Below are 16,347 nucleotides of genomic sequence, written 5' to 3'. Positions count from 1 at the left end.
TCCATTGCGCTCTTCAAATGGAAATCACAAGTATGAGGTTTGACCTGGGCGCGACTTGCACTGATTACCGCCGGTGACTCCTTGATACCTTCGAATAACATGAAAATTACCTAATTAAAGCTTGGAAATGTCTCGGTTCGTACTCGTTGATCTGCGCAACAGTCAAAGTCGCCATCGTTGTTTATATGAGACCCATATATCTCGCACATGTGCGACGACTACTGCGCTTTAATCAATTTGTAATATTAGTCAATAAATTTTATATGCCTGTGATTACCAGGATTATTTAAAGTGAGAGCTAAAGTACTTGTTTTTTCCCTTCAAATAGTGTTTTCTGTTCCCTCCAGTCAGCCTAACCACTCTTTTACTGGTATGTGGTATTTTTAAAAGCTGCCTGATTGATTTCAATTACTGTATATATGCAAAAATTGGTTGGTTTTAAGTTCTCCATTTTATTTATTTTTTCTTTCTTTCTTCACATTTGGAAAATTTTAGTTAAGTAGGTGAATGTTAAGAGAGTAATTATAATTATTCGCCTTAATATTGTTATTTTATTATTATTCAATTACAACACATTTACAAATAAATATCGCTGAATTCAAACGTTTCATTCTGCCGTGTGAGGGCGCTGCAAATGCAATAGAACAATATTATTTATTTATTTATTCACATTTTACGCTGTTCTGAGTTCACGTACAGTGGGGCAAAAAACAATATGGCGGATACATTGATGTGAATTAAATGAATCCCAGCTCCATCGCTTGTACTTGTTCATTTGTCAAATTTTGCATACAATTATTGAAATTATGTTATACGGTGCCAGAACTTAACGCTTAGTTTGAAAATTATCACAAAATATGGAGCAAATATTGCATGATTTGTTGTCTAAAGAAAAAGCGAGGGTTAACAGCCATTGATAAAATTAAATTTACAAACGGTGCCGCTCTTGAATAATGAAATTAAAAACGACAATGACAGACTGCGTGTTTTTGTGGAAAATGCAGCAAAGCTATCGAAAAACAAATACATTGAAATATCTATCGTAGGTGGGCGCGCTTTGATCGGGACTTCCCTTTGACCTATCACCCCGATAATTATTCATAAAATGGCGACGTCCTCTGATTGTAATGTGTCCTGTTGCCATTCGACGTCGAGAGTTCACATGACCAGTTTGTAGCCAGTCAACAGTACGCCGGTAATAATAACGGGAAAGCGTGGGAACCCAAAATCTGCATATGACTTCAACAAATATCGACAAAGCTCCGGTTTCCGACTTTGACGATGTTGAACTAGAAACTCGGACATCCGTGAACGAAGATACAAGAACTGAACCGTTGAAAATGAAGGCTGACGTGGCAGAGGGTTCCCGGCTCAAATTGTTGGTGTGCTTTCTGGGGATTTTCGTGAGTTATTTCTTTTACGGGCTGGTGCAAGAAAAAGTGTGAGTATGGTTTCTTTGCTAACGACTTGTACCGATTAATTATTTTTTTTCACTCCTGTTATATTACGCGAGTCGAAGATGTTTATTTAATTTTAAAAAATATCGCGCGGTGGTTTACTAGATACATGTATAAATGAAATTTGGCGTGATCCGTCGATCCTAATATTATTATAGGCACGTTAATCGTATATTCCACGTCCATTTATGAGCACAAGCTGTTGCTCTGTAAACGATGTACATTTATACATGTACTATGTCCCTGCAAATTAAAACCATGGAGCTAGTATTTTTGTTGGATCCCCGTAAATGTTTGTTTTACAGTTTTTAACGCCACCCCTGCCCCGATGAGTTTCTATGTCAATATGTTCTAATTTCTTTTGAGTGTTAGTGAATGTAAATTAAAAACAAAAATGTCACTCATTTCCTATCTACATCATTATGTTAATTATAATATTATGAGATTTTTAGTAAATTTTGAAAACAAAAATCAATTGCCTACATGTACTGCTGAGAGAGCATTATAGGCATGTACTGTGGAATACTTTATTTTCGCTGGAATTAATTTTCGCTGAAAAGGCTTTTTGGACGTTTTTTATGGAATTTATTTTCACTGATTTTTGATGAGTTTAATGTGAAATATAGGAAAAAGAGTATATTCGCTGGATTTTAATTTCACGGAATCATTCCTTCAGCGAAAATAGCAAAAATAAATTCCAAGCGAAAATAAAGTATTCTATAGTATATACCGTAAAACGTGTCTTTTTAGCTAAAACGTTATTTTAGCTAATCTGCAATTTCGTTAAATTAAGATGTCGCTAATTAGAATAGTTTATATTCGCAGTGAGATTGTTGACACTTTAGCTAAATTAAGATTCAGTTTAATTCATGCATGGAGTCAAATTCGCTAAAATGGCATGTACCTATTTCAAAGTATTTTACAGTATTTGACCCATAGTCCTTAGAAAATACTGTAAAAACTATCAATAAATTGTTTACATATTGAAATGTGTAGATATCTATAGGTATCTGTTAAATAACATTTGGTATTTCCGTGAGTCGCTGGGTTGGTGGCACCACACGCTCCTAAAACTTTTAGATAAAAGTGCATATTGTCGTACACAAATATTGTACATGTATCTTGTGTCTGTCAAGATGGTGGTTGATTTGATTATTTTCTGCTGATGGCTCATCACGTGTGTCAACTTTGAATTACAGTACAGTGCAAATGTCACTTGAAAACTGGCTTGAAGCCAGCTTGGCTTGCTTTCCAAACTGCCATAAATCTACTTTTTGCAGAGTTCTTTAACTAAATATGTTTTATATTACGGTAGTAACATGGGTAAACTACAAAGAATACTGTAAAATATTTTATTTTCGCTTGGAATTCATTTTCGCTATTTTCGCTGCAGGAACGTTTCAGTGAATTAAAATCCAGAGAATATACTTTTTTTTCCTATATTTTACATTCAACTCATCAAAAATCAGTGAAAATAAATTCCATACAAAACACCCAAAATGCCTTTTCAGCGAAAATTAATTCCAGCTAAAAAAAAAGTATCTCACAGTACTTCAACACCAAAATTGTGACTTGACATAAATTATATTATCCAATCACCTCACTCGTTTACTGTCAGCTGACCAATGGTATCCAATCACATCATTACAGTGAAATCAGTGAAAATAAATACAAAACACAAAACAAAATTAATTCCCGCTAAAATAAAGTGTTTTACAGTACTCGATATATACTAGTAGTCAAGTTTTGCTCTGCGGAGCATGTTACTACATGGAAACACAATGCATTATGGGAAATTTTACTTTGGAAACTCTATATTATTTGTAATTTTTTTTTTAAATGTTTTCACAATGTTAGGATTCATGTTAATAATATACAACTTTTTCGTCTTATGTCAAAATTTAGAGATATTAAGAAATAATTTAGAGATATTAAGAAATAATTTCATCATAGAAACCAATGTAAAATTGTCAATTTGATGTTTTTTTATTATATAAAATGGTACAATGCAACAGAGGGGATGGGGATTTTATTAGAGCATGCACACGTATGAGAATTGATGAATATTTGGTTCTCAATTTTTCAAAAAAGAATGGGTGCAACTTCTGTTAGAAGTGTGCCTTCTAATTGAGATTTAATGGTACACTTTATTTTTATATTTCACAATAATTTTACAATAGAAACTATTTTTCTTTTTTTTTTAAAAATATGGGGAATTGTGTCCATTTTGTTCTACAAAATGCATAAAAAGAAGAGCAAAAAGTTGTACCACAATTTTTGCAGGATATATTATGGCACTTAATTCTTGTGAAATTATCAAATATATATTCATGAATTTAAATTGTAAGTGCATATGGCATGTATCATACTCAATATTAATTACTATAATTGTATTAGCTTGGAAACATCTGCTAATCCAAAATTTCTCCAGGAGGCAATCGCCAAAGATTGATCATGTGAAAAAAGCACCCAAATATTTTTTTGAACTGGATTACAGCTCCTTAATATTCCTAATACTGTAAGTACTTTTTCTTGGAATAAATTTCGCTATTTTCGCTGAAGGATCGATTCAGTGAAAATAAAATCCAGCGAATATACCTTCTATATTTTACATTCAACTTGTTGAAAATCAGTGAAAATAAATTCCATACAAAACGCCCAAAAAGTCTTTTCAGCGAAAATTTATTTCAGCTAAAATAAAGTATTTCACAGTAAATACAAATTTATTGTCAAATCTTAGCAATTCTCAAGGGCAGACATCCATACATTTTCACCGCCTGGCTTCTGTCACAGATGAAAACAAAGCTGAAAATATTATGGGATGGTTGTTGAGACTTTCCTGAACAGAGTGACAAGATCACTCCTGCAATATGCAACATACTGTGGAATACTTTATTTTCGCTGGAATTAATTTTCGCTGGAAAGGCTTTTTGGGTGTTTTGTGTGGGTTTAAATTTCGCTGATTTCCTATTTCAGGCATATTCAGTGGGTTTTAAATTCACGGTTTTATCATTTAGATAATGTGTTCTATGCTAAATTTTATATACTGTGGAATACTTTATTTTCGCTGGAATTAATTTTCGCTGAAAAGTCTATTTGGGCGTTCTGTATGGAATTTATTTTCACTGATTTTTGACGAGTTTAATGTGAAATATAGGAAAAAAAGTATATTCACTGGATTTTATTTTCATGGAATCATCCCTTCAGCGAAAATAAATTCCAAGCGAAAATAAAGTATTCCACAGTATATAAGTTTAGTTACCAGTACTCAGGATTATTTCAAAATTGAGTTTGTGCTGTTTTTTCGACTTTAACTGTTTCCACCGACTACTCATCCTATATTCCACAACATTGTACAATGGTGTGCATCCAAGAAACCTATATCTGATGTAGATCCACTGCGAAAGATTAGGGAGTTTTTAATTCATTTGGTAATGTATCGTTGTGCATTTTAATATTATACAATTTTTCCCTAAGTTTATTTCTGTCCAAATTATTTTGTTCAGATTATAGTACTGTACCCCCCCAGCAAGAATGGTTCATTCCTTACTTACAGTTGCCACAGTTTGATTGATGTATGTATGTACCTACATTGATTGAAGGACTGGTACAAATAGTAGGAATGGTATCAGAGGTCAATGACCTCTGTACTGATTTGTATGCCATAAATCAGTCAGTATAGTCACAGCATAGGCATTATGTTTTCAACAAAATTTTCACCGATTATATTCATGAATGATTTGTCTATCAAACTGAAAATGAAATTCTATAAAAATGTTGAAAAAAATATTCTTAGAAATTTATTATGGGGAGAATAGAGACATTAAATAATGGAAAAATTAATAATTTTTTTGTAAATTGTACGTTTTTCATAATTTTTATAAATTAAAATTTTTATTTTGAACAAAACTGTCAACACATTTTGATAAAATAACCCAAAGATTTTGTCAATATTTTGGTTGTAAAAAGGGAACTGCAAATGAACAGCAACTACAGGTACAACTACGGTAGTACCTTGTAAGAGATACTGTCAAATTCTTTATATTAGCTGGAATAAATTTTCGCTGAAAAGACTTTTTGAGTGTTATGTATGGAATTTATTTTCACTGATTTCTGACGAGCTGAATATAAAATATATTCGCTGGATTTTATTTTCACTGGATCAGCGAAAATAGCAAAAATTAATTCCAAGCGAAAATAAAGTATTTTACAGTGCACCACATAAACAATTTTTAGAGCGATTTACTACAGTCACAGATAAAATAGAAAGCTGCACGTATCAGGTGTTAAGTCGTTAGATTTTAGTCACAGCTGGTGAGGACTACATGCCATATACAGTATAGTTCCAAGCTGGCTAGTAGCTGCCATTGTCTTTTAATAAAAACTGATCATTTTTAAAGTGACTCTGATTGTCATCAATAATTTCAACTTACCCTTTATGGTATTTACTAATAAGGCCAGACTTTTATTATCCCTTGTTTCGCGAATCCGCTGAATGAACAGGAGCCGAAAATGAAATAAAAATAAAATTTTATGGCCAGCGTGTCATTGTTTACAAACAAGGGTCTACCTATGAGCCTTTCCGTTTTTAGCGTATGTTGTTATCGTCTCTTGGGACTCAAATCCCCGCGTGTGAGCAGGTGATGACCCTCTCGCTTTAGTATACCATCGTACATTATTGACTTTGTTTTGAGAAACTATTTTGATTGTCACATCATTTGTTTTTGTTCAACATTCAACATCCAAGTGGCAATTTTCGAGCACTACTGTTGTATATAATGCGAGGTTTCCTAGTAATGCTGAACAACAGTACAATCGCTGATTCATCATTGCAGGCATATTCAGTGGGTTTTGAATCCACGGTTTTATCATTTAGATAATGTGCTCTATGGTAAATTTTACATATTCACTGGGTTCTAATTTAGCACATTTTCTAGTCAGCGAAATAAGCAAAATTAATTAATTAAAACCCAGTATGTACCAGATTGGGGTAAAATAAAAATGTCGCGCCACTGATTTCCATAAAATTACACACATTTTATAACAATATTATTTACATACAACCTGAATTTATAATGTAAAAAACAAGGAAAGTATCATTATCATTGTTGTGGAATATTTCATCCGTTCACAAACTCATTACAATGACATTTATTTCTGTTTTGAGGAAGACATGAGTGGAGCTATTTTGACCATTAATTATGGACCTACATTTGTAATAGACGTAATTTCCCATTAATAACGAACCTTGATCAAATTTTGGTAAAAAAAAAAAAAAATATGAAAAAGGAAACATGATTCAGGTTTCTTTTGTAAAATGTGACCACAAGAGTTGATAGGCTAATGTAAATGTAAATCATGTCAGGATTAAATAAAGACCAGATAAGAAGAGGAATTAACACTAGTATTTACAACAGGGATTAAAAGGTCATCTCGAAATGAGACAATGCACATTAGTTATATATAGTGACACCTGTCGCTTACCTTTATTATTGGAAAAAAACTCTCAAAATGTGAATAAAGCCACACTAAATTTTATCAACTGCTGTTATGATCTTTGACATTTCTGTATTAGTAACATCCTGTTTACGACCACTTGAATGTTGGCCTGTATTCAACTTTATGAACAGTATTTCTTCTTGATGTTTTCAATACTGTAAAATGACTAATTTTCACTGGGTTTAAATTTCGCCGATTTACCATTTCAGCCATATTCACTGTTAAATTCAGGGTATCATTTAGTGTTCTATGCTATTTCATAGTCACTGTGTTTTAATTTAGCGCATTTCCCAGTCAACGAAATAAGCAAAATTAAAACCCAATGAATAATTAATCCTTTTATAGTACTTGGTTTCATGTTTCATTCATAAGATTAAACTCATAAGCTACATGTATATTGAGTTAACGATACAGAAATACTTATTTCTCACTCTTAATGTGATTTACTAGCATTTGAAAAGAAAACAGAATAAATTCTTGTTTCCACTTTGGCCGTAACAACATGGACGACATGCTTTGGAAAAAAACTTGGCTGTCAGGTCAGAGGTCAATGTCTCAAAATACACATTTTAGATGATTGCGAAAATAAAGTGTATATACGTTTTCAATTTCAAAGCAGATTAATTTTACATTGAAATATTTAAAATAAAAGTTAAATGAATTAAAGTAGTTGAATGGAAAAATGAATATTAATTTGCTCTTGAATATTAATGAACTCATGAATATTAATTAGCGACCGCACTCGAATTAGGCTGGGCAGAACCCTGAGTATTGTATACTGAATCATTAAAATATGACTTATTTTAACCATAGATACACACCTCTGTCATTTACCTAAGCTACTAGTAAATTTGTTACTGTACGTATAATATTAAAACACAACTTGATTTTTTTGAACTCTTGAATTTGTCTCTCGCGAACTTAAAAAAAAGATTTTCAGTGCTCCAGTTTCGTAATAAAAACTGTATGTTCTCTTATAATACCGTTTTGTATTTTCCAGATCTAGTCTTGAAATTGTCAATTCTAGCAAAAACATGGTATGTTGTGTTCACTAGTGTTGTTGACTAATTTGTCTATTTGTTTATTTACAGTACTCGGGGTAAATACGGCGAGGGCGCAGAAGCTGAATATTTTACATATACGTTATCTTTGGTGTTTTCACAGTGTATTATTAATGCACTCGTTGCAAAAGCAGGTATGTTAATTTTGACTAGTAATAGTGATAGGAAGATGGTCACACAGCCCTGTCATGTAGTTAATTTTCGCTGAATAGACTTTTTGGGTGTTTTGTATGGAATTTATTTTCACTGAGTTTTGACGAGTTGAATGTGAAATATAAGAAAAAAAGGTATATTCGCTGGATTTTATTTTCATTGAATCAGTCCTTCAGCGAAAATTAATTCCAAGCGAAAATAAAGGATTTTATAGTAGCTAACTTAAAGCTGACTTAAAGGCTAACTTGCCTTGCTTTTAATACTTCCACATATCTAAACTGCAGAGTAATCTATTTCATGGCAGTAGCGAAAGTAAAATCATAAGTTTTTTTGAAAAGGCAATGCCAGCTACCAGCCAGCTTGGCAATTAAAGCGCGGTGGTTTTTCGCGTGTTTGAATTTCATGTAAATAAACAATGTATTTTACACATGTTTTATACGCCGCTATGAGTCCCATATCAAACAGGACGCGGCACGATGACTGCCGCCGTTTAAGTTACGACTGACTGTACTGTATACTGGTACGTCGCTGTCACCAGCTGTGACTAAAATCTAGCACACGCACACCACCTATCACATGCTGCTTACCATTGAACAGATTTTAATACAGCTTTTTATTTCACGCACAGAGTAAATAGTTATGTAAATATGTATTTATGTATTTATTTTATTTATTGTATTTTATTTATTTAAATATGTAAATTGTTCTGAAAATTTGTTTATGCAGTACTGTAAAAGGATTAATTATTCACTGGGTTTTAATTTTGCTTATTTCGCTGACTGGAAAATGCGCTAAATTAATTAAAACCCAGTGAATATGTAAAATTTAGCATAGAACACATTATCTAAATGACGAAACCGTGAATTTAAAACACACTGAATATGCCTGAAATGGTAAATCAGTGAAATTTAAATCCAGTGAAAATTAGTCATTTTACAGTATATCTCTCTGACCTGCTCTCGCCACCTTTGTCAATATTGAATCTCAATTACAAAGTACTAAATACTGTAAAATGACTAATTTTCACTGGGTTTATATTTCACTGATTTACCATTTCAGGCATATTCAGTGTGTTTTAAATTCACTGTTTTATCATTTAGCTAATGTGTTCTATGCTTTATTTTACATACAGCGCATTTTTCAGTCAGCGAAAATAAGCGAAATTAAAACCTAGTGAATAATTAACCCTTTTACAGTAGTTGGTTAATTTTTCTTTTTTAACCGAAATATTGTCAAAATATTTCTGTTAATTTATGAAATTTTTTTGACAGTATCAGGTTTGGTGTCTCTTTCCAAAATAAATATCATAATTTATGAAAATTATTAAATATTATTTTTTATTTTTACTCTTGTTTTTCCCTCCAAAATTTCAATTGATACTTTTCAACATTTTTTACTGGGAATCAAATTATTGACCGTGGTTGTTATATGACATTGTGGTAACACTAATAACAAGGCTACAGAACATTCTTACAGTTAGTTAGAACAATAGTTACAGAACATTGTCAACTTTGTTTTGAGCTGATCAATATTCAATCGATTATTTTTAATAAATATTTTTTTTGGAGAATTTTGTTCAAATTTGGAATATGTCAGTCATTCGTATGGAGATAAGAGTAGACGTCACATGTATGCTATGTGTGTATGATCTTTCGAAAAAAAAAATTACGCGAACATAGTATGTGAAATGAACCGAATGTGGACAGTTCAAACGATTTAACATTTTTCAATCTCAGTTGCGTTTCTTCACAATGGCATTTTGATTATTTATTTGTTGGTGAATCGCAAGGAAAAGTTTATGAGTACCCGCAGTACATCTGTCATCCTCCTAGTTTTTGTTTGTCCATTTGTTTGTCCGAATATTTTTGCATAATTAATTGCATTATGGTAATGGCCAGGAATGCCATTAAATTCAAATGCTATATTCTCATAATGGTTTTGCACTGTAATAGACCATTTTCCGTTCACTGCGAGAATCACGCGTTATGCGTGAAATCAAACGTAAAAACAGGACAAACAAAGGTCATAGCGTCGTAGTCGCTTCAAACATCGCGTGGGATTCGACAAACGCGAAAGTATTTCGGGGACATTTCCATGCTTAATAATGTGCTGTCCACATTTGATGATAAACAATTTCGATTAAGTAAGGGTATTCGGAAGCAATATTCCTCTGTCGAAGATCGGCCGGCTACGAAAGCTACGAAATAAAGAAATTCTAGTTCAAAATCAAATCGTTCGATTTTTGCGGCAGAAGTTCGACGCGCGTCTTTCATGCATCTCGCGAGATCTCGCAATTGTACGGAAAATCATCTATTTATTCCACAGTGGATAACCACAGTGATTTAGTAGCAGCATAGTACTTCCTATCTAATTGGTTTATATTATCATGATTACTTTGGGTATTGGGTATTTGAATTAAAGGTTTCTCAACATGATTTCCATAACTATTAATGAAACCACATGATTGCACTGTGGCATGAATGTGATCCAAATTGAACCACATGATCATTTTGGGCCATTCCAATTAATATCTGCACCCCTTACTGTGGAGCCAAGTAATCATTCTTTTGCTTTGATAACTTTAATTTAAATTGGTTTCATCAGCCAATCAAAGAATCTTTCGGATAGTGAATTTTTTTTTTTGCCACTCTCAACTTTCTAAGAGGATATGTGAATATTTCGGCGTTATTAGAAGACAAAACTCAGAGACAAATGACACACTATAGTTTTGTTTTGTGTTTTGAATGTCATTTGTGTCAGGCAACAGTGACTTTTTCCTTTTTTGTATGTGCAAATTGCAAGTGCTAGTGCTGACACACATCTCCCCTATCTAATGGCTATTTAATCCTCTATCCTGCTTGATCGAACCTTAGCGCCTGCAGACCTTAACCAAGATTCTCCCAAAGTTGCACAAGTTAGTGAATAAAACACAGCCACTGGAATTGGCCTTCCCATCGAGTCTGTGGCACACTCACCCAGGGCATGGCCTCGACCCTTTGATTTTCGGATTTAAATTTGGGTCTACCGATCATAAGTCTGATGCAACAACCACAAGGCTACCAGTGCCTGGGAGATATTGCACAGCTTATTGTGTCATTACAATTGATATTTACACCCCCCCCCATTTATAGCGCCAATAAATCATGTGTAATTTAGATATATAGATATATTGCTAGTTTAAAAGCAAGCTAAGCTACTTAACTGTTAAATTGCGCTTCGATCGTACTGGAGGTCAAAAGTCAAATGATACGCTGATACCATTTTGAACTACTAGAGGCTTCTATCTTAATGTGAAGTGTGTCTCATTAAAACATGTAAGTGGCATGTGTCATTGGAGATGTGTGTTCAATTTGTTGGGCTAATCTGCACTGGCTCGGAAGGTTGTAAATGATTAGCTAGTTTGAATTTGCATAACAATACTGACAATGAACGTGCATTCAACGCCACAAGTTTTTTTTGTTTTTTTAGCCAATCAGAATTCATCTTCCGAGCCAGTGCAGATCAGCCGAATTTGTTACTTCTTAATAATGCTGTCAAAAAAAACTATTCTTTTTTTTTTTTTTCTTCTTGTGCATATAAATGGAGTGTCAAAATCTATACTATACTTGCTCATCAGATATAGAATAGACTTAAATACTTCTGTTTTATTTTTTGTGTTGCTGAGTTTGCATGTGTATGTCAAAAGCGGGTCCATTTTACCGGTTATAACATGACATTTGCGAGTTGATTTGCATTAGTTTTTCACCAGTAGAGTGGAAAAATTTGGATGTTGCTCTGATGAAATGTCTTGCAAAAGTATGCATGGTCTGAGCATGACTTAAGATTTAGCTAGCTGCACACTGGCTTTATAAAGCTGACTCAGCTTACTCTCAGAGCCATCATGCATCTATATTATGGCGAGTAATTTGTCTAAATACATTGTATGTCTTTCATTGTTAGTAACAAAGGTAATTACTGGAGCACTGTACACAGGCTTGACTGTACCTGGGCAGACACTGTACACAGGCTTGACTGTACCTTGGGCAGACACCGTACACAGGCTGACTGTACCTTGGGCAGACACCGTACACAGGCTTGACTGTACCTTGGGCAGACACCGTACACAGGCTTGACTGTACCTTGGGCAGTCACTGTACACAGGTTTGACTGTACCTTGGGCAGACACCGTACACAGGCTTGACTGTACCTTGGGCAGTCACTGTACACAGGTTTGACTGTACCTTGGGCAGACACCGTACACAGGTTAGACTGTACCTTGGGCAGACACTGTACACAGGTTTGACTGTACCTTGGGCAGACACCGTACACAGGTTAGACTGTACCTTGGGCAGACACCGTACACAGGCTTGACTGTACCTTGGGCAGACACCGTACACAGGTTTGACTGTACCTTGGGCAGACACAGTACACAGGCTTGACTGTACCTTGGGCAGACACCGTACACAGGCTTGACTGTACCTTGGGCAGACACCGTACACAGGCTTGACTGTACCTTGCGCAGACACCGTACACAGGTTTGACTGTACCTTGGGCAGACACCATACACAGGTTTGACTGTACCTTGGGCAGACACCGTACACAGGTTTGACTGTACCTTGGGCAGACACCGTACACAGGTTTGACTGTACCTTGGGCAGACACCGTACACAGGTTTGACTGTACCTTGGGCAGACACCGTACACAGGTTTGACTGTACCTTGGGCAGACACCGTACACAGGTTTGACTGTACCTTGGGCAGACACCGTACACAGGTTTGACTGTACCTTGGGCAGACACCGTACACAGGTTTGACTGTACCTTGGGCAGACACCGTACACAGGTTTGACTGTACCTTGGGCAGCCACTGTACACAGGTTTGACTGTACCTTGGGCAGCCACTGTACACAGGTTTGACTGTACCTTGGGCAGACACCGTACACAGGTTTGACTGTACCTTGGGCAGACACCGTACACAGGTTTGACTGTACCTTGGGCAGACACCGTACACAGGTTTGACTGTACCTTGGGCAGACACCGTACACAGGTTTGACTGTACCTTGGGTGGTCACTGTACACAGGTTGGACTGTACCATAGGTGGTCACTGTACACAGTTTTGACTCTACCTTGGGCAGTCACTGTACACAGGTTTGACTGTACCTTGGGCATTCACTGTACACAGGTTTGACTGTACCTTGGGCAGTCACCGTACACAGGTTTGACTGTACCTTGGGCAGACACCGTACACAGGTTTGACTGTACCTTGGGCAGACACCGTACACAGGTTTGACTGTACCTTGGGCAGACACTGTACACAGGTTTGACTGTACCTTGGGCAGACACCGTACACAGGTTTGACTGTACCTTGGGCAGACACCGTACACAGGTTTGACTGTACCTTGGGCAGACACCGTACACAGGTTTGACTGTACCTTGGGCAGACACCGTACACAGGTTTGACTGTACCTTGGGCAGACACCGTACACAGGTTTGACTGTACCTTGGGCAGACACCGTACACAGGTTTGACTGTACCATAGGTGGTCACTATACACAGGTTTGACTCTACCTTGGGCAGTCACTGTACACAGGTTTGACTGTACCTTGGGTGGTCACTATACACAGGTTTGACTGTACCTTGGGTGGTCACTATACACAGGTTTGACTGTACCTTGGGTGGTCACTATACACAGGTTTGACTGTACCTTGGGTGGTCACTGTACACAGGTTTGACTGTACCATGGGCAGACCCCGTACACAGGTTTGACTGTACCTTGGGCAGACACCGTACACAGGTTTGACTGTACCTTGGGTGGTCACTGTACACAGGTTTGACTGTACCATAGGTGGTCACTGTACACAGGTTTGACTCTACCTTGGGCAGTCACTGTACACAGGTTTGACTGTACCTTGGGTGGTCACTATACACAGGTTTGACTGTACCTTGGGTGGTCACTATACACAGGTTTGACTGTACCTTGGGTGGTCACTGTACACAGGTTTGACTGTACCATGGGCAGACCCCGTACACAGGTTTGACTGTACCATGGGTGGTCACTGTACACAGGTTTGACTGTACCATGGGCAGACCCCGTACACAGGTTTGACTCTACCTTGGGCAGTCACTGTACACAGGTTTGACTGTACCTTGGGTGGTCACTATACACAGGTTTGACTGTACCTTGGGTGGTCACTATACACAGGTTTGACTGTACCTTGGGTGGTCACTATACACAGGTTTGACTGTACCTTGGGTGGTCACTGTACACAGGTTTGACTGTACCATGGGCAGACCCCGTACACAGGTTTGACTGTACCATGGGTGGTCACTGTACACAGGTTTGACTGTACCATGGGCAGACCCCGTACACAGGTTTGACTCTACCTTGGGCAGTCACTGTACACAGGTTTGACTGTACCTTGGGTGGTCACTATACACAGGTTTGACTGTACCTTGGGTGGTCACTGTACACAGGTTTGACTGTACCATGGGCAGACCCCGTACACAGGTTTGACTGTACCATGGGTGGTCACTGTACACAGGTTTGACTGTACCTTGGGTGGTCACTATACACAGGTTTGACTGTACCTTGGGTGGTCACTGTACACAGGTTTGACTGTACCTTTGGCAGTCACTGTACACAGGTTTGACTGTACCTTGGGTGGTCACTATACACAGGTTTGACTGTACCTTGGGCAGTCACTGTACACAGGTTTGACTGTACCTTGGGCAGTCACTGTACACAGGTTTGACTGTACCTTGGGCAGTCACTGTACACAGGTTTGACTGTACCTTGTGCAGTCACTGTACACAGGTTAGACTGTACCTTGGGCAGACACTGTACACAGGTTTGACTGTACCTTGGGCAGTCACTGTACACAGGTTAGACTGTACCATGGGTGGTCACTGTACACAGGTTTGACTGTACCTTGGGTGGTCACTATACACAGGTTTGACTGTACCTTGGGTGGTCACTGTACACAGGTTAGACTGTACCATAGGTGGTCACTGTACACAGGTTAGACTGTACCATAGGTGGTCACTGTACACAGGTTAGACTGTACCATAGGTGGTCACGATACACTTTTTTGTCTGTACTTTGGGTGGTCACTGTACACAGGTTTGACTGTACTTTGGGTGGTCACTGTACACAGGTTTGACTGTACCTAGGGTGGTTACTATATGCAGGTTTGACTGTACCTTGAGTGGTCACTATACACAGGTTTGACTGTACCTTGAGTGGTCACTATACACAGGTTTGACTGTACTTTGGGTGGTCACTATACACAGGTTTGACTGTACTTTGGGTGGTCACTATACACAGGTTTGACTGTACCTTGGGTGGTCACTATAAACAGGTTTGACTGTACTTTGGGTGGTCACTATACATACATGCAGACACAACTGTACTTTTATGCTGTTGATTTTTCAGTGAATCCCATATAACAATATTCTGTCAGTCATAACAGTTTTCTTAAATGTTTACGTGCTTATCATGAGCGGCGATAACAATAAACATTAAATACCCGAGGGCTTATGGGTAGACACTTGTTTGTAATCAACGAAACACCATGGCTGTCTGCCACATGTACAGATGATGACTCCCTTCCTTTTAAGTATTTATTTAGTATTTTATTTTTTTTTTTTTTTTGTCTTTTTTTATGATTTTCAGTTATTCAATATGTAAAGCCGTCTCCAGATACAACTCTGAATACTTATTATGCAGCTTGCTCATTTACATATATTGGTGCCATGGTAGGCAGTAATTGGGCTCTACGCTATGTCAGTTATCCTACACAGGTATTAGGGAAGTCATGTAAACCAATACCAGGTAAGTACTGTCTCTGTAATCCTATTATTGCATGTATTCAGGGAACAGCGCCCTCTTGCCCTCATGCCCTCATGCCATGGCCATGTGCTCCCTTACCCCGGGGAGCAAATGCTCTGGCAACCATAAAATTCTGTTTGACCAGGGATCGCCGCAGTTTTCAACTGTGACCTGTCTGATAGTAATTTTGGCCGCAAGGAAGCCATAGAATGCTCCATTTTAACTTAGAATTATCAAAAACTCCACACCCTGGTGGGGAGAATCCTATCTCCCCCACTTGGTGGTGCTGCAGAATTGCAGTGCTCCCTCGTGCATTTTTTTTCTAGAAAAATCCCTGTGTATTTATATATAAAAAAAACTGTAAGTTGTAA

General features: G+C 37.0%; 1 protein-coding gene across 1 annotated transcript in view; it reads left to right on the top strand.

Annotated features, from left to right (window-relative positions):
* The first annotated feature begins 1,115 nt into the window (after positions 1 to 1,115).
* LOC100374243 (solute carrier family 35 member B1-like) overlaps positions 1,116 to 16,347 on the top strand; it is a 31,253-nt gene continuing 16,021 nt past the window's right edge. The window contains exons 1-3 of the mRNA XM_006822204.3: positions 1,116 to 1,441; positions 8,048 to 8,151; positions 15,821 to 15,979. Of these exons, the coding sequence (XP_006822267.1) occupies positions 1,236 to 1,441; positions 8,048 to 8,151; positions 15,821 to 15,979 (469 nt within the window). The 5' untranslated portion in view covers positions 1,116 to 1,235. The remainder of the gene's footprint in view (positions 1,442 to 8,047; positions 8,152 to 15,820; positions 15,980 to 16,347) is intronic.

Source organism: Saccoglossus kowalevskii, chromosome 20 (genome assembly GCF_978046115.1).
Source record: "Saccoglossus kowalevskii chromosome 20, keSacKowa6.1, whole genome shotgun sequence".
Classification (NCBI taxonomy): domain Eukaryota; kingdom Metazoa; phylum Hemichordata; class Enteropneusta; family Harrimaniidae; genus Saccoglossus; species Saccoglossus kowalevskii.
The sequence above is the reverse complement of the archived record's forward strand: the minus strand, read 5'-3'. Positions and strand labels throughout refer to the sequence as shown.